General features: G+C 38.6%; 1 protein-coding gene across 1 annotated transcript in view; it reads right to left on the bottom strand.

Annotated features, from left to right (window-relative positions):
- LOC109923503 (metabotropic glutamate receptor 4-like) overlaps positions 1 to 22479 on the bottom strand; it is a 995260-nt gene that overhangs the window by 267386 nt on the left and 705395 nt on the right. Inside the window, exon 8 of the mRNA XM_048611839.1 lies at positions 6638 to 6777. Coding sequence (XP_048467796.1) covers positions 6638 to 6777 — 140 coding nt within the window. The remainder of the gene's footprint in view (positions 1 to 6637; positions 6778 to 22479) is intronic.

Genomic DNA, 22479 nt, shown 5'->3' on the forward strand with positions numbered 1-22479 from the left:
TGTTCCTCCAGCTCCACACTGTGTTATCACAGTTTAGTATATTTTAATTTACACCATTCTTACCTTGTTAAATTATTCTGAATAAATACATTTGTAATCTTTCCTGCTTTTGTCAATCCTAAAGTTTAGTCCCTGAATAACAACTTCAATTCTGAGAAAATCACTTTTCTAAATGTTACAGCTTTAAAATTCCCAGGGCTAGCAACGGTCTCCTATTACAACTGTGGTAGCAGAGTGTTAGAATGCAAGCTAAGTATCATAAATGTCCATTTTTAGTTATTACTGATGTGTTATGGAATGGTAACTGGAGTCGTTCCTTCATAAATGGCCATTACAGTTAATTACTCTGCCACCTGTTGTAATTTGTCATAGATACAGGGATTTATTTTCCCCTTCAGCATACTTGATGAAGTGATGCTTATGTTAGATCCACTAACTTATGAGCAAGATGAGTGTAACAGTACTGGGGATTCAACAGAATTTTATCATAGGTCCTGGTATCTATCTTTATTACAAAAACATGCATTTGAGAGTCTGAGCTCAAGTTAAGCAATTGAGATGCAAGTCATAGCATGCTTCACTCAGTGCATCATGCTGCAGTAAAACACAGCAAAATCAAGACTGAGACCTTTATAACATCACAGGCCACAATATGGTAATAAAGTATATCGCACACCAGCCATGAGATATAACATTATAGTTAATGACTGTACTGAAACAGAAAAGAGGAATTACTATCTGTTAAATGTTTGTATAATAATATTGATCACAGACATTTCAAAATATTTTAATTACCAAATATGCAAACATTTCATTTAGCTTTGGCATTAGTTTACCGTGTAATATAACTTACAAGAAACTAGATGAGCTGATAAACTTGCTTCAGCTGGCCAAAATAATCTAAAAATTCTATAAGTGTAAGCAGAGTCACCAAGGAATGTTTCAAAATTAAACCAACTGGGAAATGGCTTAAAGATGGCTGTACACATTAGATAAGATACTTTCAAGTAAAAATCTAATCATTCTCCCAAACTCAAAATCTTCCCTATTCCTTTAAGTGATAACTTGCTTTTTTGTGATCTATGATTAAGTTTGCACTAGATCAATTCATTTTGTTTTGAATCAATATGGAAGATGACAGTATTTTTCTAAAATAGCTAACAATAACTTCCATTCATAATTGGAGAAATAATAAAACATGATCAAGTCTATCATGGAAGAGCAGGGGAGTGGAACAAATTGGATAGGCTTTTCAATGAGGCTCAATGGGCAGAATGGTCTACTTTGGTGCTGTATCACTCTATGATTCTACAAACTTGGGAAAACATAGTCAGTTGAAGAATGCCCACTGAAGATCCAAGAAAAGAAAACTCTTTAGAAACTAAATAATGTTGCAAAAAGCTCAAAGTTGCTGAAAACAAACATTATTTAACGATATGACCAATCTTGTCTAAATTGCAGTTATGAGTATGAGCAGCCAGTGGAATATTAAAATGAAGAACTGAGATAAAACTGCACTTTCAACATTACTGACTGAAGTAAGGTGAAATACTCAGTTGTTTAAACAAATGGCAGCTATTGTAGCTTTCCTTTCATTGGCATTCAGTCCCTTCAAATAAATTGAAGAGTTTAGTTAATATCCCTTCAGATCCAACTCATTTATTTAATTATTGAGTTATTTTCCAACTGATCTGCTGTTTAAGTAAGTGGAAGTAACGACATCTACTGCTGTAAGGGAGGCTGATATTTTTATTTACATATTTTATATGTTTCCAGTTTATCAACTGTTGAAATGCGTGTGAACATTATTCTTGTTTTGAATCTATGGTAATGCCTTTGAACCATACCATTGAATACCAGAAATGGACAAGGGATTAATACAGAAATTCTGGTAAATTCAAATCCTAAAAAACAAAACAATCCCCATATACAAATAGATACCGTAGGTTTGATTTTAACAGATTTAAAATCCACTCATTGCACAGTTAAAAATGGGATCTATGTATTTAATTCAGAAAAGCCCAGCATCACAATATTAAGAATAATTTGCACATTAGATATAGTAAATTCCTGAAGCATTCAAAATAGTCAAACAAGTTCTGACACCAAGCCAGGTGATATTAGATAAATACATAACACATTATCAAAGAGGTAGGCTTAAAGGAGTGGCAGAAGGGAGTAGAGTTGTTTAGGGCTCAGACAACTGAAGATGTAGCTGCCAATGAAGAAGCAATTAAGAGTGGGGATAACAATTTATATTTATACATTACCTTTATTTGGTAAAATGTTCTAGGCCTCTTCACTGGGAAGGTCATTGCTGTGATATCACTTTAAGAGGGGACAAGCTAATGAGCAAATGACTAGGATGTAGAACATGTGACTAGTAGCCATTCTCAAATTAAACTTGTAGCATTTGGCTACAGTTAAGGACTGTTGTGGGGCTTTTCTGCAACAAGAGTTGCTGAATTTCTGTAAAATTTGCCAGCTGAGCACTCTCATGACAGATCTTAAACTGAAAGGAGCCTACACCTAATTACCATTCATGATGTGACATTGGTAAATCTTTGTAAGTAAACACAAATTCACAATAGTTTTTAAATAAAATGATGATACCAGGATCGAGAAGGAGATATTAAAATAGATGTCCAAACCTTGACAAAAGAGGTTTTAAGGGAAATAGAGAGCTGGTCAAGTTTAGATTTGGAAAGGGCCTAGGCAGATGAAAGCACACCTATCAATGGATGAGTAGTTAAAATTAGGGGTTTACATAACATCAAAATTGAGTATCAGAAGGGCTGAAGGTAGTTATATTGATAGGGAGTGGCATGGCCATGAAGGGATTTGAAAACAAGAATTAAAATTCTAGAATTGAGGCACTGCCTGACCTGAAGTTAAGATCAGTTAGTGAGCACTGGGCCGGTGGCTGAAAGGGATTTGGTGGGAGTTAGTGTCCCTGCTGTTGAGTTTGGGAGATGTAAGACCTGCTATGTGATCACTGTTACCATAGGACAATTCCAAAGGCATAAGTGAGAGCTCCAGCAACAAGTGAGTTGTGACAACAATAGAAGTATGTGCTGTTACTGAGAGGGTGAAGGAAATATCTGTTCACCCAGTGCTGTGTTTAGGGATAAACATTATGACAGAACAGTTCAAGTGTGGAAAAACCGAAAGGAGTAGTGATGAGGAGTGGTTGGGTAGAATAGACGTACAAGTGGTAGCCAAGGAGAGCATGTACACGATAAATAGAAGATACCAAGGATAGATCCTCAGGAGTCTCTGGGGTAACAAATATTAAAAACCTTTTCAGAACCAGCCAGGAAAATTGATGCTTGGGATAACTTTATTGACAACTTGACCAACAGATAAACATAAGAGTTGCTGAGTTGTCAAAATCAAAATTATGGATATGCAACTATTAGATTGCTAAATGTATTAACTGGCTAGGAAGCTCTGGCTCCCAAGAAAATGAATAATATTTGAATTTTATAGTAGTTCATATCTGTCTATCCAAACAGACACGTTGGAACAGATTTGTTTGGCTGAGTTAGTCTCTGGTTACTTTGACATTACAATCTTTACTCAAAGAAAGCTTTGTCTCCATGAGACTTAAAATATACAATGTCATATTTTCTGGCCCCTAGTGTCCTAAAAAACAGTAATCATCAACATAGTTGGGTGGTCATTTCAAAACAAGGAACTGAAAAACCACCCATGTAAAACCAGCAAACAAAATTGTTTCAGAAATTGAAATGGTAAAGTTAATAGAGACTCAGGTATAAGCACAGTATGGGGATGAAGTATCAGTGGTACTGAAGAGTGAATACCTGCAGATTAGCTCTGTCTGGAACAGAAGAAGATGACTGAAGGAAGATGATGAAGGCCATATATAATGGCCTTTCGCAGTTATTCAAACAGAAAACAAAGCACACAGGAAGAAATCAAATAGCTGACACAACAAAAAAGTTTGATCCAAAGGAGTAAGTCTCTCCATCTCCATACATTTAGCTTGTCAGCAACTGATAACACTGTAAACATAAACTTGCTAAGCTGTGTAGCAACTTCAAATTTTGGACATAATCCTGCCATATAGCAAGCAAATGGAATGACTCCCGATCTCTTAAAGGTCTCAAGTAAGTCAGCTTCCCGCATTTATTTTAAATGTTTACGATTGTACATAACAGTCCAGAAATGATGGTGAGGCTACCAGAAATCACCTTTTTTGAAGGTTAGATTGAGCAGTGACTATCGGCATTTTTCACACGTCCATTTCAATACTGAAATCAGGAAGTTGCTGTCGGAATAGCCCTGCTGCTCCACAAGCTCTGTTGCGCTGCTATCACTTGCTAAGAGACCCAGCCTTAAAACCTATGATGCACATGAAATTGTGAAAACATTTTTATTCTTTCCTACAATGTGGCTGTTGTAAGAAAGGCCAGAATTTATTCCATTTGGGAATGTATTGATTTTAAACTACTGCAGCCGTTGCAGCAAAAGTAGACCCAAGGTACTGATAGGTCGGGAGTTCAAACATTTCAGTCTAGTGAACAGGGTTCCAACTCAGGATGATGATTTTTTAGAGGGGAACTTGGAAGTGGTGGTGTATTTATGTTCCAGATGTTCTTGTTCTTCCAGACGTCGTGGGTTTACATAGAAACATGGAAGATAGGAGTAGAAGTAGGGCCATTCAGCCCTTTGAACCTGCTCCTCCATTCAATATGATCATGGCTGATTATCCAACTCAATAGCCTATCCTGCTTTTCCCCCCATAGCCTTTGACCCCCTTTAGCCCCACATACTATATACAATTTCTTCTTGTGAGTTGCAAAATTGCATCTAGTCAATGGTTTACAAGACTATCACTGTGTGCCTGCGATGGAGGAGTAAATATTTAAAATGGTGCATGGTTTGCCAATTGAGTGGGCAGGTTAGTCCTTGGATATTGTGGAGAATTTTGACTGTTGTTACATCTACACTCATCCAGGCAAGAATTTCATCATACTCCTGATTTACAACAGTGACTTTTTGTAGTTAAGAGAGGAGTCACTTGTTGCAGAATACTCTTGCAGTCAGAGTCTTTATGTGGCTGGTTCAGTTAAGTTTCTGGTAGTCTTGATAGTGGGGAATTGAACAATTTAAGTGTCAAATGCTAAAATTCATTTAGATAAAAAATATATACTAAAAAGTTAATATACTAAAAAAATCAGTTTAGATGCAGGCAAATGTCCAAATCAGCATGATTAAAGTCACAGTAGAAGCAATAATTCCCCAGAATATTCCTGTTAAAATGGCTACATCTTGCATACTTTATGCTTACTGACTAATGTCATTGTTCATGCATTGCACAGCCAAAACGTAATTCCTTTATTTCCAAAAGTTACTTGCAATAAGGATTTGGATTTCTCCTTTATTTTCTTTGAATTGTTCTTAAGTTTCTTTATCCTTGTGTGTAGAGTTACTGAAAACCATAAGCCTTCTTGCAAAAAAACAACAGCTACATAAGTTACTAATTTATATTTTGTAGTAGAGTGGTTTCTGTTAACGCAATTCCTTTTAAGTGCAGATCCTGTCAACTTCTCTTTCAGAAGATCTTGAAGAGGTCTCTTACAGTGGTTCAAAGAATCTTTTTATTCTTTTTAATTCAGACCTCAAAGACAAATGCCTTTTGTTTTGTTGATTGCTCTACTTGCTTCTATCTATAGTCTGGCTGAATCTATTCTGGCATTTAGAATAATCATTGTTACATGGCAATTGTTTCTTATCTTGTAAGTTTTATGGAGAATTTAATGCTTTTCTATATTACTTCTACCACAAACACTTTGCAGACAATGGTTTCCAGGGAATTGCTGTTTAATAACTTTATAAGATCTTCAAATTGTATTGACTACTAAAGAAACCTCATGAAGAAAGATGCCGCAACAGTTTGCCAGCTGAAAAAATTATAAAATAGGCCTGTTATCAGTGGCAAGGACAAGGCTAAAGCACAGACATTCCTGATGAGGTTGGATCTTGTGACCCATATGTAAACCAACTACCTTTTTAAAAGGTTAAAATTAATAGGAAAAAAGATCATTTCAGACAGGGAGGAGTTCCTTGTAATGATTCTTCCTGCCTTCCTCACAACGAGGAAGGCTGAAGGGGAAAGATTCCTTAACACATTGAATAGCTCAAGAAGAAAGAGAACAAATGAGTGGAAGGCTTTGAACAGACTGAATAAGAGACTGCAACCCCCCAGCTGGAAAAATTGGCTTCATCCATCCATTCATTTAATGAGAGTGCTAAGTTATACTCGCCTACCACAGGTCATATACTTATCTTACCAATTCAGCTCATGCAGCATACTCAACCTGTTGTTTCCTAATAAATTACTTTAATGTAGTTTATTGAATCATTTTTAGCTTGACTCCCCTTTTGTGGATAATCTGTGACTCCTGAATCTAAACAGAATTAAATTGAAGTGCAGAGACTATGACTGCCACAGAAAAGATAAAAACACAAAAGAAACACTAATTACTCTTATCTTTAGTGACAAAGTATACAGTTGTATACCACACTGTAATATCACATAGTAACCTCTTGTATTACACATTTCACTTCAGGACTGTATTTTTTGACAAAAGATGGAAGGTATAATGCTTACATTTAAATGAAGTTTGTTTGCCCACTCTCCAATGACTGAATATGCACGCGTAGCATTGTCCTTAACTTGGTACTGATAAATGTCATAATGTCCAGGAGCATCACCATTTTCATTGAAGGTCACAGGGATCCCAGCACTTCCTGTAGACAGTGAGATAATAATTTGTTACTTTTCTTTTTTAAAACTGTCAAAACTACTTCACACACTAAACCCGAAAAGTTTTTCATGAAAATTTCCAATTGAGTGCTCCACTTCCTAATTCTGAAATTCAAGTAAATGATTCTAAACATTAACAAAAATCTCAGAGAAAACATTAGTGTGTAGTATACAGAAAGTGGTTCAGTCAGCTTCCCAACTTAAAAGGATCCTCAATGTGCCATCAGGAACATCAACCTCCTGGTTTCAGAAACTTTTTAATGGTGGCTGCTTGAGTGTTTTGAGCCTTAAAGCCATACAAAACTTAGATTGTTTGCTTTACATTCTATGGAGCAGATGATGGCTGTTCTGTTTGTTGCTGTGCAGTCCTAATCCATAAACTTTCCTAAGGGCATTGCCACATATTCTTCCAAGTGAAATCTTACATTTTCTCTACTAAGTCCGAGTTATGTTGAATTTTCTGGAGGTTTCATTATTACAAGGCCTAGCGAGTTCTCTCAACCTATCTGACCACACATTAAATTTCTACTCCATTTTACCATATGCCTTTCTCGCAGCAACACACGCAGCAGATATCCTGGAATTCACTGGCACACTTTGCACATGCACCATTTTTATAAGCCCATGGGCACCCAGCTGAGCACTGTTAGTCCAGAGATGCCCTGCACCAGTCCTGACACAGTAGACAGGAATAAATATCCTGTCTAACAGGGTGGTGCCAACATATGACCTCCACAGCCCCCAGGACTGGCACAGGAGGCCGCGACAACAAACTATGCCAGCCTGGTCTGTCATTGGCACACAGCTTTGAAGAGTTTCAGCTGAAATGCAGAGGAATGCACTGCAATGTAGGAAGAAGATCAATGTCCACTCCAACAGTGTAAGTGCCACCATCTTCTCACTGATATCTCACACTCAATCTATTTCTGCTACTACACTCACCTCCCACCAAGGTTCATGCTCTCCCACTCTCACTATTGCCTACAACATATTCCCTCACTCACTGTCACCCACCTCAATTCCTGAAACCGCTAACCCTGTATCCCCTCTGTGCTGCCTACTCCCTCATTCGGGATACCTCTCGACCTGCACCAACAGCAATAACTCCCATTTTCGTCTCCCATAATACCTGCCTCTCTCTCACTCCATGAGGAAAATAGCCCACAAAAGGGCAGAAGCAGTCAAGGCGGATGGTAGGCTGCCCATATTCAAACTTCATCCCTTATGAGGAAAAGATCCTGAGTCTGACCACCCTGAACTGGGTCTGGACTGGCATCAGAGGTTGCCCCTGATTTACTGTGCCAGGAATCCCTTAGCAAAAGCTATTCCCCTTGATTTGACTGAAACCTGCTGATAATGATGAACAGCTTCTTGGCTTTGTGTTTGTGCTAAATGGTAAGACAAAGCAGCAGTAATATTAACCTAGAGGGCAAAGTGCAAAAAAAGCAAAGCAAGACAATGCATGATAGGGATACTGTAAGCATCCAGGTAGGCTCAGAGGGAATAAGTACTCAGAGGGTAAGTGAAGAGAAGGGCCCAGAGATGCAGTTTGGTCAAATCCATGAGCTGGGTGAGTGTATCTGAGCACTGTGTCCTTGCAATACAATGATATTTGTAGCAAATGTAATAATGCCCTTTTGCCATACATAACTTGTAAGTTCCATCTAGTGAATAGCTTGAACAATATTGCAACATGTTACACTGCAACATGTGCCCATTTTTTAAATTTCTGATAACATATATACATTTAAAACAAATTTTTAACCAGGCAGAAGGGATACAGCTATTGTGTAGTGAAAATCATAGTTTGAGCAACAGTGCACTTGATAAGCACTAAAGAACAGCAAGCCTGTTTTAGACCAATTTTATTTTAGTTTCATCAAGTTGGTGGATTAGCTCTTCAAGAAACATTGAGCTGATTTTTTGCCATCAAAACAATTGTGCCTAATGTAGCAGATTCATCTGTGTGGAATCCACTAGTGCGTGCATAATGTTTGCTTTGGCAGTGGTGAAAGGGATTTGATAAAATCTGGCCATCTACCCATCGAGACAGATTTGAAATAACTGAGTATTGAGGTGTGTTGGATGTACAATCAGCTGTTAGGCCCTTTAGTCTTTTCCACTCACCACCCACCAATGCCCCCTCATAGCTCCAGAATAGATCCATGACCCCCATGCTGTCTTACACTTCCGATGATATTCGCATGTCCACTCATATGACCAATGCGATGTCTAAACCATGTTTTACTTCCCAGGCTACCTCCTTAGTCACTTACCCAGAATCTATTATGGATAGATTTCAGAAGCCTGAAGGCCTTGAGTCAGTGAACTTTTTGGAATGCTTACGTGAATGCAGGTTATTTCTTTACAATCTTACTTATTCTTATCTTTCAGTCATGAGTCATGCAAGGATCTTAGTGCACGAGTCCCTACAATTCTGTAGAATCTCATTCTTCATATGTGAATCTGGCAGTAATTAGGCAAGCCATGGGTAGAGAGAGGCTTGGCAAGATTGGGCAGTCATATCCTCACAAGACGTCCATTAGGTAGACATCAAAAACATGAATATGTGACTGATTCACTTCTCCCTTCTTAAAATTAGATGGAATCAAAGGCAATGTTAGTGCACTTTGGTAACCCTGGACAGACTGGAATTAGAGGTTGTAATTTTCCACTGGGATCATTTTCATGAACCTGCAACATAATATGTTGTTAACAGCAAATTCATAAAAGATTGTTCCTTAGCACAGCTGACTTAGTTAACGCTGTAGCTATGCCACCTAATGTGCCAAAAATTAATTAATATTCTTAATGGACATTAATTATATGAAAGCAGCAAAAAAAACACCCTCTATATTACTAATAAGAGAGTGAGCACATCAAAGAACATTAATGTGTTGCATTAGTTTTATTTTAACAACAAGCTGAAGCTCCTGATTATGTATTAAAACAAGCAGCACCAATGGAGGAAGCTATTTCACCTTAACCACATACAGTATCCACTCCATTCAAATAAAAAGGAAGACGTATTTATACATACACTCCCCATATCCACAGATTCACTTTCTGCAGATCTGTGTACTCGTGAGATATTCCCCAGACCCCATTCCTCATTGTGCAGTGGATAGAAGACTTACATGATAGTGGTATTTATATTTCTAACTGTCTGCGGGAATTCTGTTCCCTTATCTCTCGTCAGACAACAAGGATTTGGTATATAGTGACTACTAAAGAATTTTACTGAACATGAAGTTATTTTAAAGTGTAGTCATTGTAATACAGCAAGCAAGTGCAGCTAAGTTGCAAACAGCATGATCCAATAAACAATAAAATGGCCATGTCCAGCTAATCTATTTTATTATGATCAAGAAATAGATATTGATCAAGCACGGAAACCCCTTCACCCCGCTCTTCTTTGGAATCATATTGGAGGACCTTTTATTTCTTAGTAATTGGTTTAATATCTTATTAAGAAGGAGAGACCTTCAGGGTTTCAGTACTGTCTCGCTACTACACTGGGATACCGCATCATTTTTTTGTGCACAGTCCTGTCATGCAACTTTGACCTACTGCCTTTTGACTCAGAAGTAAGCGTGCTCCAATTTGAACCATGGCTGACACCATAAGCATGTTAACACTGAAATCATTCAGGAAACCATTTAGAATTCACAGGTATGTGATACATGCACCTCTGGTATTGTTGCATTTAGCAATTATTCCAACTTGTTGCAACTAATGAAAATTTCACATTAAATGTATGTGTAAGTTGAAAATCTATGTATAAAGTTGAATTAATGAATATGAGCTAATAAGCTACCTGTGTGTTTTTCTGGTTATTAAAGTTTGTGTACAAATATTTCAAATAAATGAAGTTAGTTTAGCACTATACAATCTCCCCACAAAATCTTTGACTTTATAAATGACTAACAATATGGTTGGATTGAAAATCTGCTAGGTGAGGACAAAACATTAGGGTGCAGTTTGTTGCTATACTGGATCCTTGACTTTACTATACTTTACTGGATCCTTAATTTCAGAATGCTCTTTACAGGGGGCATCATTTTGCTGGAAAATCTTTAATTTCCAAAAATTTTATCGAAAAAATAATCACATTCCTGAAAGATATAATCTTCTTCTTTTGAAATAAAAATGAGATAGAGTCACTCATGATCCTTCCATCCTTACACATACTGTTTTAGGTAACAATCTGTTTCAATTATAGACAGTAAAGCAGAATGTTTTTTTTTGTATTGCTTCTTCTGAAACAGCTGAACTAACTGTATGAAGAGTCTACTATTAAATCCTGGTGGTTGTGGTATCAAGGATGTTTGATGATCAGATTTTGAAACTTAATCTGCTGTTGGTGGACAATTAAACAATTATTCCAAACCTGTGAAAGCAGTTGTATCTTCTGACCTCTAATTCACGAACAGTTACCATGCACAATGCAATAAATCTTGAGTGGTGTAAATTTTCTTTTAGTTCAGTGAACATTCTTCTGAAACCTATGAACTTTGTTGTTGAGTAAAATTAGTTTGATTACTGATATTTAACTTCTAATTTTGTGTAGGTTTCTCAAAAAAAACTGTAGAATTTTAACAGCAATAACATACTTTTCTGCTCACAAGTGGGTAACATATATGATGATGTAAACCGGCTCTACTTGGCATCGCTGTCTGTATTTTAAGATTAGACTCAGGATTTGCTTTATTTTGAACAGTGTACTTCTTGTGCCATGGATTTCTTTGTCAGAAGCTTGTACTTTCATTTTCAGATAATACAATAACTCTTGCATTATCAAGTTTGAAATTTGTTAGATGATTGTTAACCTGTATGATCTGTCATATCTGCTTCAGATGAGCTACCAGTTACTTGTAAGAAATATTGTGTTGCATCTTCTACAGTTGACATGTCATCATAAAAAAGATATTTTTTCCAAGAAAGATATATTTCTAATACCTTGGACTATACATATGAAAAGTACACATCACTGTTAGTGTAAAGACTTAGCACTGAACTGGAACCAAACTAGAAACGGTTAGTTGCTTCCAGCAACAGTCCATCATTTCATGATGTCAATTGTTCCTTTTAGATACTAATTGTCTCATACAACATGAGTCCATCCTATGAGTACTAGAAAAATTCTCACTTTAAAAAATTTTACAAAATACTATTATTTTTAGTAAGGGTTCCTGGAAGGTAAAATACTTAAGAAGTGCATCAGCTATTCATTCGCTAAATCTTACTTAAAAAATACATTTTGCAAGAGTATCTGTCTCCATCGTGCTCTCAGGCAGCATGCTAAAAGATATGAAGTCGTACCAAGGTAGCAGCAATTACTCAATTCACGAGTAAATTGACATTTGATCTACAATATTTCACATTCATTTCACTCAATTGTCTTGGCAATATTCTTAGAGATAGGATGGTCTCTAATTGAGAAACAAGCAAAAGTCTTGATCTTTCTGCTGCTGACTTCTTCCCTGCATAGATTTGGGTGGCATGGTGGCTTAGTGGTTAGCACTGCTGTCTCACAGCCCAGGGACACAGGGCTCAATTTCAGCCTTGGGTAACTGTATGGAATTTGCATGTTCTTTCCATGTCTGTGTAGGTTTCCACCAGGTGCTCTGGTTTCAAAGATGTGCAGCTTAGGTGGATTTGTCATGTTAAATTGCCCTGTAGCATCCAGGGTAAATGCGGGGTTACAAAGATAGGGTAGGGGGTCAAGGAGGGATGCAGTTTGGAGATTCAGTGCAAACTCAATGAGCCAAATGGCCTCTTTCTGCACTGTAGGGGTTCTATGATTCTGTGGCAGGATACAGTAGCTTTAGTTAGTTCGAGAAGTACTGCTCTGCACACTAAATAAATCTCTTAATCTTTGCTTTTGCTAACCCATGAATCTTTATACTTATCAGCTTATACATTTGTGCTTCTGGAGGACAGTGAGCTCTCTATATCACACAAATGATATGTCATTGAAAATGAAAATAAACTCATCTGAACTAAAGCAGACATTTGTTGTATCACAATGTTATATTTTATGATTACTGCAATTTGTTTGCAGACATTTAAAATATGATTTTATTTGATTCCTCGAGCATAATTCTCCTGATATCAGCATCACTAGCACAAATTGTGTTCAGTACAAATTTAGTCTCTGTGATCTACTGCATTAGCCATAAAAACCTCTTGCAAAACATAGGCTTGTCGTTAAAAGAAGCTTTTAAACAACTCTTTTGCAAATATTAATAAGGAACGGACTATTGTAGCCTATCCCAACCAGAAAATTGTGTTGTATATATTTACAACTATTTTCAGCAATTTAAACTTAGATTATTTACATGCAGCAGTTGAAACTGTGAATTAAAATGCTTAATTTTTGTAACAAAATCATTTTTTGCTGTATAAACCAATCTGTTCCAAATTATCACTCTGAAATATATCAATAAATTGTTTTTGAAACATCATTTTTAAATGACATTTTAAAATGTGTCTGACTGTGTCCGTTAATGGCAGATTTTCTTTGGCAACATTTAAATTAGTTTAAGCATAAGCATGAAGGGAGAAAAAATTTATCCACATGGCACAATTTTGGGACCAACCTTTAGAAAAACAATTGTTTGAAGTGAATCTCTATCCAAATAAAAGAGATAAAATAAATTCTTGAGACAAAAACTAATAATTTGGTATAAGCATGCAGCATTGTGATGGAGCTTTAAGCTTGGATTTCCACAAATATCTGCTGATTCCTGAACCACTTAACTGAACAAAGGGCCATGCAGGTACTTTGACAGTTTATAAGGTTATTAAAGGATCTTCTGCCTTTGATGTTGATCGTGAATAGATATTGGCAACATTTTATAATAGACTGTTCGCTTGAGGAATTTTATTTCTTTTGAATGCACTATTTTTTCCCCATTATCAGAAATACTGATTGATAGCTTAATTATGTTCTCATAAGCTTGGTTGTTTTCATGTCCATTTCAGAGACTCTTGAGGTCTGATACTGGGTAAGTGGCATAATTATGGAGCAGTAGCTGAGCAAAATGTTGAGGATACATGGCATACAGAGAGGAAGGGAAGAGGAATAATGCTATGTGGGGCACGGGTGGTATGAGAAATTATGGAAGGGCCACAGGATATGAGAAAGCACGGGGGCATTATGTGGTGTAGGTTGAGAATGAAGATTTAAAGGTTGTATATTTATCACAATGGGGCAATTGACACACATCATTGAGGTGGAACAAAGCAGATTAACCTTATAGAGTACCAAATGCCTTTGAAACCTGAATATTCATTGTATCCCTGCTCCATAGTCAACTTGGACCTCAGCCTGGAGGCAGGAGGCAAGACTCCATCCCACCCTCACTTCCCTGGAATGAAACTATGGTGGGCAGATAGGTCTGCCAATTTGTGAAGTTGCTTAACATGACCTTCTGTCCTCCTCTACAAAATCCAGCTCTTGATGTTCAAAAATTAAGAAGCAGTGCTAAACTAATTTCAGCCCTAGATGGTGTATTGTATTAAGCTGTGAGAACCACAAGTGCGCAAAGATATGAAGGCTTTAAGAGGGTACAGAGGAGATTTACAAGAATGGCTGCTGTGATAAGGAATTAATGTAGTGTGGCTAGATTGTAGAAGAATGGAATTGTATTCCACAGAAAATTTCAAGACGACATTTGATAGTAGGACTTAAAATTGTCAATGATTTAGATAGAAAAAGGGAAACTGTTTCCAGTAGTTGAAAAGTGCATTGTGAAATTTAATGTAATTTACAAAAGAACAAGAGTTGACATAACAGAATGTTTATACTACAAGTGGTTAGTATTTGGAAAGTATTGCTTAATAGGAATGTGGCTATAGACATTTTAGAAGCTTTCAATAGGGAATTGAATTACAATAAAATGAAAAGTAAAATATTTCAGAGTTATGGAGAGCAAGGAGTGGGACTGTCTGGATTACTTTAATAGACAGCTGGCATAGATTCCATTGGATTAATAGCTTTCTTCATTTTTTTATTTTAAACATAGGTATCCCCAGCAAGACCAGTATTTCTGCCTATCCTGATCTGCCCTGGAAGGTGGAGGTGAACTACCTTCTTGATTTGCTGTAATCTATGGTGTTGGTGCATCTTAATTGCTACTAATAAGTTATAACATTTTTACCTAACAACATTGAAGGAACAGTGATATATTTATATTTCCACGTCAGAATGGTGCATTACCTTGTAGCTCCTGGTGTTCCTACATGCCTGCTCTCTTTGTCTTTCCAGGTTTAGAAGGTGCTGTTGAAGGAGCCTTGGTTGCAGCAATGCATCTTGTTGATTGTGAACACTGTTGATACTGCCCCATAGCTTGCTTATGATACTGATTTAAGTGAGTGGTTGTTTAAGGTAGGGGATGGGATTCGAATAAAGCTTGTTGGGTTTCTTGAGTGATTTGAAACTGCACTCGTCTACGTAAGTCAGAAATATTAAATTATATTCCTGATTTGTGCCTTATAGATGATAGAAACACTTTGGGGAGTAAGGAGGTGAATTATTAGCCAAAGAGTTCCTAGCCACTGCTTTGTTCTTGTAGCAATGGAATTTATCTGGCTGGTTGAATTCAGTTTCTGGTCAGTGGTGACTCTCTGAATGTTGCGGCTGGAGGATTCAGTTATTGCAATATCATTGAAAATTAAAAGATGGTGAAGAGATTTGTTCTTATTGAAAATGATCATTGCCTGACCAATGTGTGGCAGGAAGGTAATTACCAGTTACCATTCCCTCCAATGCCTGCACTTCCTTCTTTAGATACAAGACCCAAAACTGCCCACAATATTCCAAATGCAGCCTGACCTGAGCCTGATAGAGTCCCAGAAATACATCCCTGCTCTTGTATTCTAGCCCTCTTGAAATGAATGCCAACATTGCATTTGCCTTCCTAACTGCCAACTGAACCTGCATGTTAACCTTAAGAGAATCCTGAACCTGGACTCCCCAGTCCCTTTGTGCTTCAGATTTCTAAAGCGTCTCCCCATTTAAAAATAGTCTATGTCTTTATTCTTTCTACCAACATGCATAACCTCTCATTTTTCCACAAAGAATTCCATCTGCCTCTTCTTTACCCTCTCTCCTAGCCTGTTCTGCAGCCTCCCCACTTCCTCAACACAACACATCTTTCCACCTATCTTTGTGTCATCTACAACAATGCCCTCAGTTTCTTCATCCAGATCATTAATGTATAATGTGAACAGTTTTGGTCCCAACACTGACCCCTGAAGAACTCCACTAGTCACTGGTACAATGCTGAAAAAGATCCCCACCCTCTGCCTTTTGGCAGTCAGCCAGCCCTCTATCCATGACAGTACTTTGCCCCCAATACCATAGGCTCTTATTTAGTAGGCTCCTATGTGGCACCTTGTCAAAGATCTTCTAGAAATCCAAAAAGATCATGTCCACTGGCTCTTCTTTATCTAACTTGCTTCTTGTTACCCCCTCAAAGAATTCAAACAGATTTGTCAGACATGACCTCCCCTTGATAAAACTACGCTAACTCAGCCCTATTTTAACATGGACTTCCTATTACTTCTCAGTCACATCCTTATTAATGGGTTCTAAAATCTGACCAATGACTGAGGTTAGGCTAACTGACCTAGACACTTCTGTGTCCCTCCCTTCTTAAACAGGCCTGTTACATGAGCGATTTTGCAGTCCTCTGGGATCCTCCCTGACTCCAGCAATTCCTAACAGATTACCATCAATGTCTGTACAATCTCCTTCAGAATTCTGGGGTGTAGTCCATCTGGTCCAGGTTATTTATCCACCTTCAGACCTTTCAGCTTCCCAGCACCTTCTCCTTTGTGATGGCCACTACACTCACCTCTGGCCCCTGACTCTCTTGAAGTTCTGATGTACTGCTGGTGTCTTCTACTGTGAAAACTGATGGAAAGTACCTCTTTGGTTCCTCCATTATTTCTTTGTTCCCCATTACTAGTTCTCCAGCCTCATTTTCCAGCTGTCCAATATCCACTCTTGCCTCTCTCTTACCTTTTATATTTCTAAAAAACAACTCTTGCTAAGATAACTTATCCACACACTTTGAAAGAATGAGAGGAAGAGTTAAATGTGTCATGTCACATCTTTTGGATACTTAACAAAGGTGACATTCTTTGTTTCAGTCAGTGTTGGTTGACCATCAAAAGAAAAATAGAGTGGTTGTTGGAAACCTAAAATATAACTAGGGAATTTTGGAAGTACTCAACAGATCAAGCAGTATCTGTGGAGAGATTTGAAACCGTGACAGGTTGACCTGAAATATTGGGTGGAATCTTGTTGAAGCATCAAGGGTCTTGTTAGCCCGGTAAAGAGTCGGGGAGGGCCTGCCAAACTACAAGTTAATCTGTTACTGACAGCACACTCCCAACCCAGAACTTAGACCCTTGAGGTGGGACTCCTAACTACCTCTCCAATATTGGCAGCTCTTGCATGGATCACCACCATGGAAAAGGCCCTGGCTGTTGTCAGCAAAGAACCCTCTGGGGTTCCTGGATCACAGAGGAACCAGGAACCCATATGGGGAGAATATGTTCTCAGGTTGTAAGCTCACAGGGATGAGGGAATCAGGGGGACTAACGACCAGGTCATCCCTATCTGATTTCCAGTCCCTGTATCAGGCACTGATCATCTGTGATGAATGCAACTGTCCTTCTAGCCCCCAGTTAAAACCTGAACCCAACCAAAGGTAAACCAGCACTTGAAGTGACAATCTTCTTCGAGGGCAGCAGCTGGCTTTCTTGCCAATTGGCAATAGGCCTTTCCGCAGCCTGGGTTAATCCCAGCAATGGTGGACTGAAGCCCATAAGTGATCTCTAAATGGTCACTCAATGGTCTCAATTGGCGGTGGGAAGTTCAATCATGGGCATTCCTGTCATTACTTAGTTTGGATCATGTTCTGGAAAAATTAACCATGGAAACAGTTGGAGTGAATTAATCTGTAAGGGTTAAATAGGGAAAAAGAAATAAAGAGCCATTTTCTCCATATGATTCTTGTATTGGATGGACCCTGTTTGCCCTAGGGGTTGATGTTATCAGGAATCAATACAGATGATAGGCGGTGATAGCAATAAGAGACCATAGACTCAGAAGAGATTTAGAGACAAGGAGGTGACAGACACTGATAAGGAATAAGGCAAAACAGGGCCAGACTAAATGATCCTTAACTGGGTGGAGAAAATATTAATAATGTTAGCCTATAACCGAGAATGGACATCTGTTTTATGTTTGTGTAAAGCAAGATTGGAATTTGAATAATGAAGTGTCCATGTTGCTAAAACGATTGTATAATAATACTGACTTTTCTGTACTCCTCAGAGTTATTTCATCTAGCCCTAGAATATATTTCCCTGCATTTCACTTGAATAAGTTATTGTAAACCTCTACTCAAAATTCCTGTGGTTGATTATTAGAAATAGAAACAATAGGAACAAACATAAGCACATGCTTTGTTTACCTTAAACATCACTAGACATGGTGATTAAATAAAAAGAATACTTTGAATATATTTTGTAGATTAATAAAATTATAATTATCTAGGCACAAGCAATATCAATAGATTAGGTGTGAACATTGAACTTAGAACATAGAACTTAGAACATAGAACAGTACAGCACAGTACAGGCCCTTCGGCCCATGATGTTGTGCCGAACTTTTACCCTAAACCTAAGGTCTATCTAACCTCCACCCCTACCTTATACTATCATCCGTACGCCTATCTAATAGCCACTTAAATGCCCCTAATGAGTCGAACTCCACTACCCTCCCCGGCAATGCATTCCACGCCCCTACCACTCTCTGAGTAAAGAACCTACCTCTGACATCTCCTCTATATCTACCTCCACTCACTTTAAAACTATGCCCTCTCGTAATAGCTACCTCCACCCTAGGAAAAGTCCTTGGCTGTCCACTCTATCTGTACCTCTGATCATTTGTGATTTGTGCTTTTCTGTAAAGATTGCTGGCCATCTTTCCACTCTTAATTTAAAGGAATGAAAAGTGGTTCGGAAGTGATGAGTTTCCTGATGGGCCTAATTATTTAGTATATTCCTGAATAAAGACCGAGGAACATCTTAGATTGCATTTAGTTAGACCTAAAGGAGGTCAGAGAGTTCTATCCTTTCTCTGTCTCTCTCTCCCTAAGACACCAGAATGGTTCAGTGAATGTTGACTGCTTGTAACCAGATTAATTAGCTCATTACTGCAAATGTGAACAAATCCTACTTCCTACTCCATTGGTGGGTTTGTGTTTTTAATATCCTCGGATAGCAGGAAATTAAAAGAGCACAGAGTGGAAATTGTTTTCTGTGCATTCAAGTATTTTATGTGAAATAATTAGTTTGTTGGTTCACAGTTGTGGTTGTCTCACCAGAGTGTCTTTCAAACACCTTCTGTAAAGACAGGAGAACATATGTGGTGACAAATTCAAACGACATCACCAAATGCAGCTAACAAATCTTTGGCATTACGATCCTCGAATCACACTATTTTAACAAAATATTGGATACTAAAAGTGGACTTCAGGCCATAGTGGACACAAGACCAAACACAGCAGTAACTGGTGACAGTAGACTTGACAGAATGTCTTGTGCCAAGACCAAAAGACTGTTAACAAGCATATCATACAGGAAATTCTCACTTCTCTCACTCGTAGCAACACTGCAAATAAGTTATGATGTATAGTTATACTTATAAAATAAATAGCAAACAGCAGAATCCTTTTCCTTGACATGTCTCCTGCACTGATTATCTGATAAAGCATTTTATGACATTCAGTTGTTAAGCATTCTTAAGATTCCTTTATTTGTTTCAACCATAATCTTGCAGATGTTATGTTAAATCGAGGCTGTGTCTACTTTTAAAAGATGCAAAGGCGTTATTCAAAGAAGAAAAAGAGAGTTTTCCCCTTGCCTTAATTAATATTTCTTGTTCATCTGCTACTATCAAAACTGATTAACAACTCCTTTATTCATGTGTTCCTTGTGAGACCTTGGTGTGTGGAAATTGGCAACTGACTTTGGTTACAACAACAGTGACAACACTTCAAAAGTCATTCATTGGCAGTTAGGTGCTGTGGGAATGTCCTGAATATTTGAAAATCAGTGTAATTGCAAGGTTTCTTTTCTTATTTGCACCATATTTAAACGTGATTATCTTCAAACATTCTAATCAAACAGCATCTTTGTTCAAATCTGGTAAAATATTTATATTTTAATCTGACAAAATAATCTGCACTGTATGATTTCAATATTGATATTCATTGCCCACAGCATAAAGCAAAAGCTACCTAAAATCTTGCAGCAAGTGAACACAGTGTACACAAAGGCTGTAGAAGATCTCAGCTACTGGCCTCATTTAAAATTACAGTGTGACCCGATGATCAGAATTGGAAATGCACATGAATCGAAGGCAGATGTTCTTGTTGGCTTCTTGGGACAGCACATTAAAATCTGGAATACAAGGTTCCTGGCAGCTTTACAGAGGGTATGTTAACTACTCACCCATCTGGTTTCTGCTGTGCAGATGGGATTAAAATCACTGCTAAAAGTTTTATAACACCACGTAGAATTTTTCAAGCTAACTATCACTAAGTCGCTTTGAGCTTCTGCACCCTAAGTGAGCTTTTCTTATGTCCTATGTGCATCTCTGTAGCTGCAAGTTTCTAAATGAATATTGCCAATTTCTTCATTCCTTCAGACTTTAACTCCTTGGGGATAATTTATCGCTCTTCCCAGTAGTGTGTCTGGAGGAGCTGAGGGCACTTAGTTGTCACATCAAGTCCTCAACCCTGATTAAACATGTAGTGGGAAAGATTCCATCCCATCTTCGAAAAACTTCTTTAAATCCTCTCAGATCAAAGGTGTAGCTATGGGTATTCACATGGGCCCCATTTATGTTTGTCTCTTTGTGGGGCTCTTTGAATATTCCTTGTTCAAATCTTGCTTGGGTCTCTCCCCACAACTTTTTCTCCAGAACATCGTTGACATCATCGGCGCTGTTTCCCCCTCTCACCCAGAAATGTAAAAGTTTATCAATTTCACTTCCAATTTCCACCATACTCTCACTTTCATCTGGTCCATCTCTGATTACCCCCTTCCCTTTCTCAACACCTCAGTTTCCCATTTCTGGATTATAGGCTGGCCACCGATATACATTGTCTCCCATGGTTACCTTGACTATACATCCTCACGCCTCGCTTCCTATAAAGACTCGATTCCATTCTCCTAGTTTCTCCATCTCCATAACATCTGTTCTGATGATGCCACTTTCTGCAGGGGGTACATCAGAAATGTCCACCTTTTTCCTCAAATGAGGGTTCCGCACCACCGTTGTTGACAGGTCCCTGAGCCATGCCCACCCCATTTCCTGGATTTCTGCCCTCACTCATTCTCTTCCCTCTCACAACAGCAATAAGGTCTCCCTGGTCCTCGCTTTCCCTCCCACCAGCGTCCACATCCAGAGGATTATTAGCTGCCATTTTTGCTACCTCCAGCAGAATGTCCCAACAGGCACATAATCATCACCCCTGACCATTCCCTCCAGGACGCATTGACCCACTCCTCCTTCACTCTCAACACCTGGCACCTTCCACGCAGCTACAGAAGATATAACACCTACCCATTTACTTCCACCCTTCTCACTATCCAAGGTCCCAGTCACACCTTCCAGGTAAAGCAGCAATTTACCTGCACTTCACTCAAACTAGTGTACTGTATTTGCTGCCCACAATGTGATCTGCTCTATATTTGGGAGACCAAACACAGACTGGGTGACCGCTTCACAGAACACTTAAGCTCTGCCCATAAAAATGACCCCTAGCTTCTTGTTGCCTGCCATATCTCTGCCACATCACAACACCATGTTCCCTGACTAACATCTCTGTCACAGACCTGCTGCTGTGTTCTAGTGAGGCTCAGCACAAGCTGGAAGAACAGCATCTCTTTTTCCACTTGAGGACCCTGCAGCCTTCAGGACTCAATATCAAGTTCAACAATTTTAGGGCCTGAGCATCTTCTTCCATGTGCTTTTCCCATCCCCACACCCAGGCCCTGCCATCGCGTGGGTTGTTTTCATCATAGCCAACTCATTTTCAACAATTTATAGTCCCCGTTAGAAGCTTTTCTTTCTCCCTAGCTCACCACTATCCTTTTTTTTTGTCTACTCAACTGCTATCGTCTCTCTCTCTCTCTCTGGGCTCCATCATCACCTCCTGCTCACTCCCTTCCCATCCACCTCCATCCCCACCCCTCACCTTCAACATAAACACCACTGTTTCCTAGCTACAATCAGCTCTGAAGAAGCAATGGACACTGCTTTGACTCTGTTTTCTGTCCAAAGATGCTGCCAGACCTGCTGAATTTCTGAAGCAGTTTTCTTTTGTTTGAGATCCCACCCCATCATCAATTAAAGCCTATTAGTGGGCAATTATTGCCTACTTAAGGGCTTCATGCCACTGGACTAGCATTCACCCAGTGGTAGGCAGCAGACCAACTATGCAGCAAGCCTTGGTAGCGGACACTTTCAGGGTTGCTTATGAACCATTTTGGGTGGGGGGGGGGGCCCTCATTCAAAGATATGCAATCTCCAATTGATGGACCCAGAATTAGGATGGAGAGTGGGCCACTGAGAACTACCACCCACCATTGCTTTC

The sequence above is a fragment of the Rhincodon typus genome, chromosome 25 (genome assembly GCF_021869965.1).
Source record: "Rhincodon typus isolate 14 chromosome 25, sRhiTyp1.1, whole genome shotgun sequence".
Lineage (NCBI taxonomy): Eukaryota > Metazoa > Chordata > Chondrichthyes > Orectolobiformes > Rhincodontidae > Rhincodon > Rhincodon typus.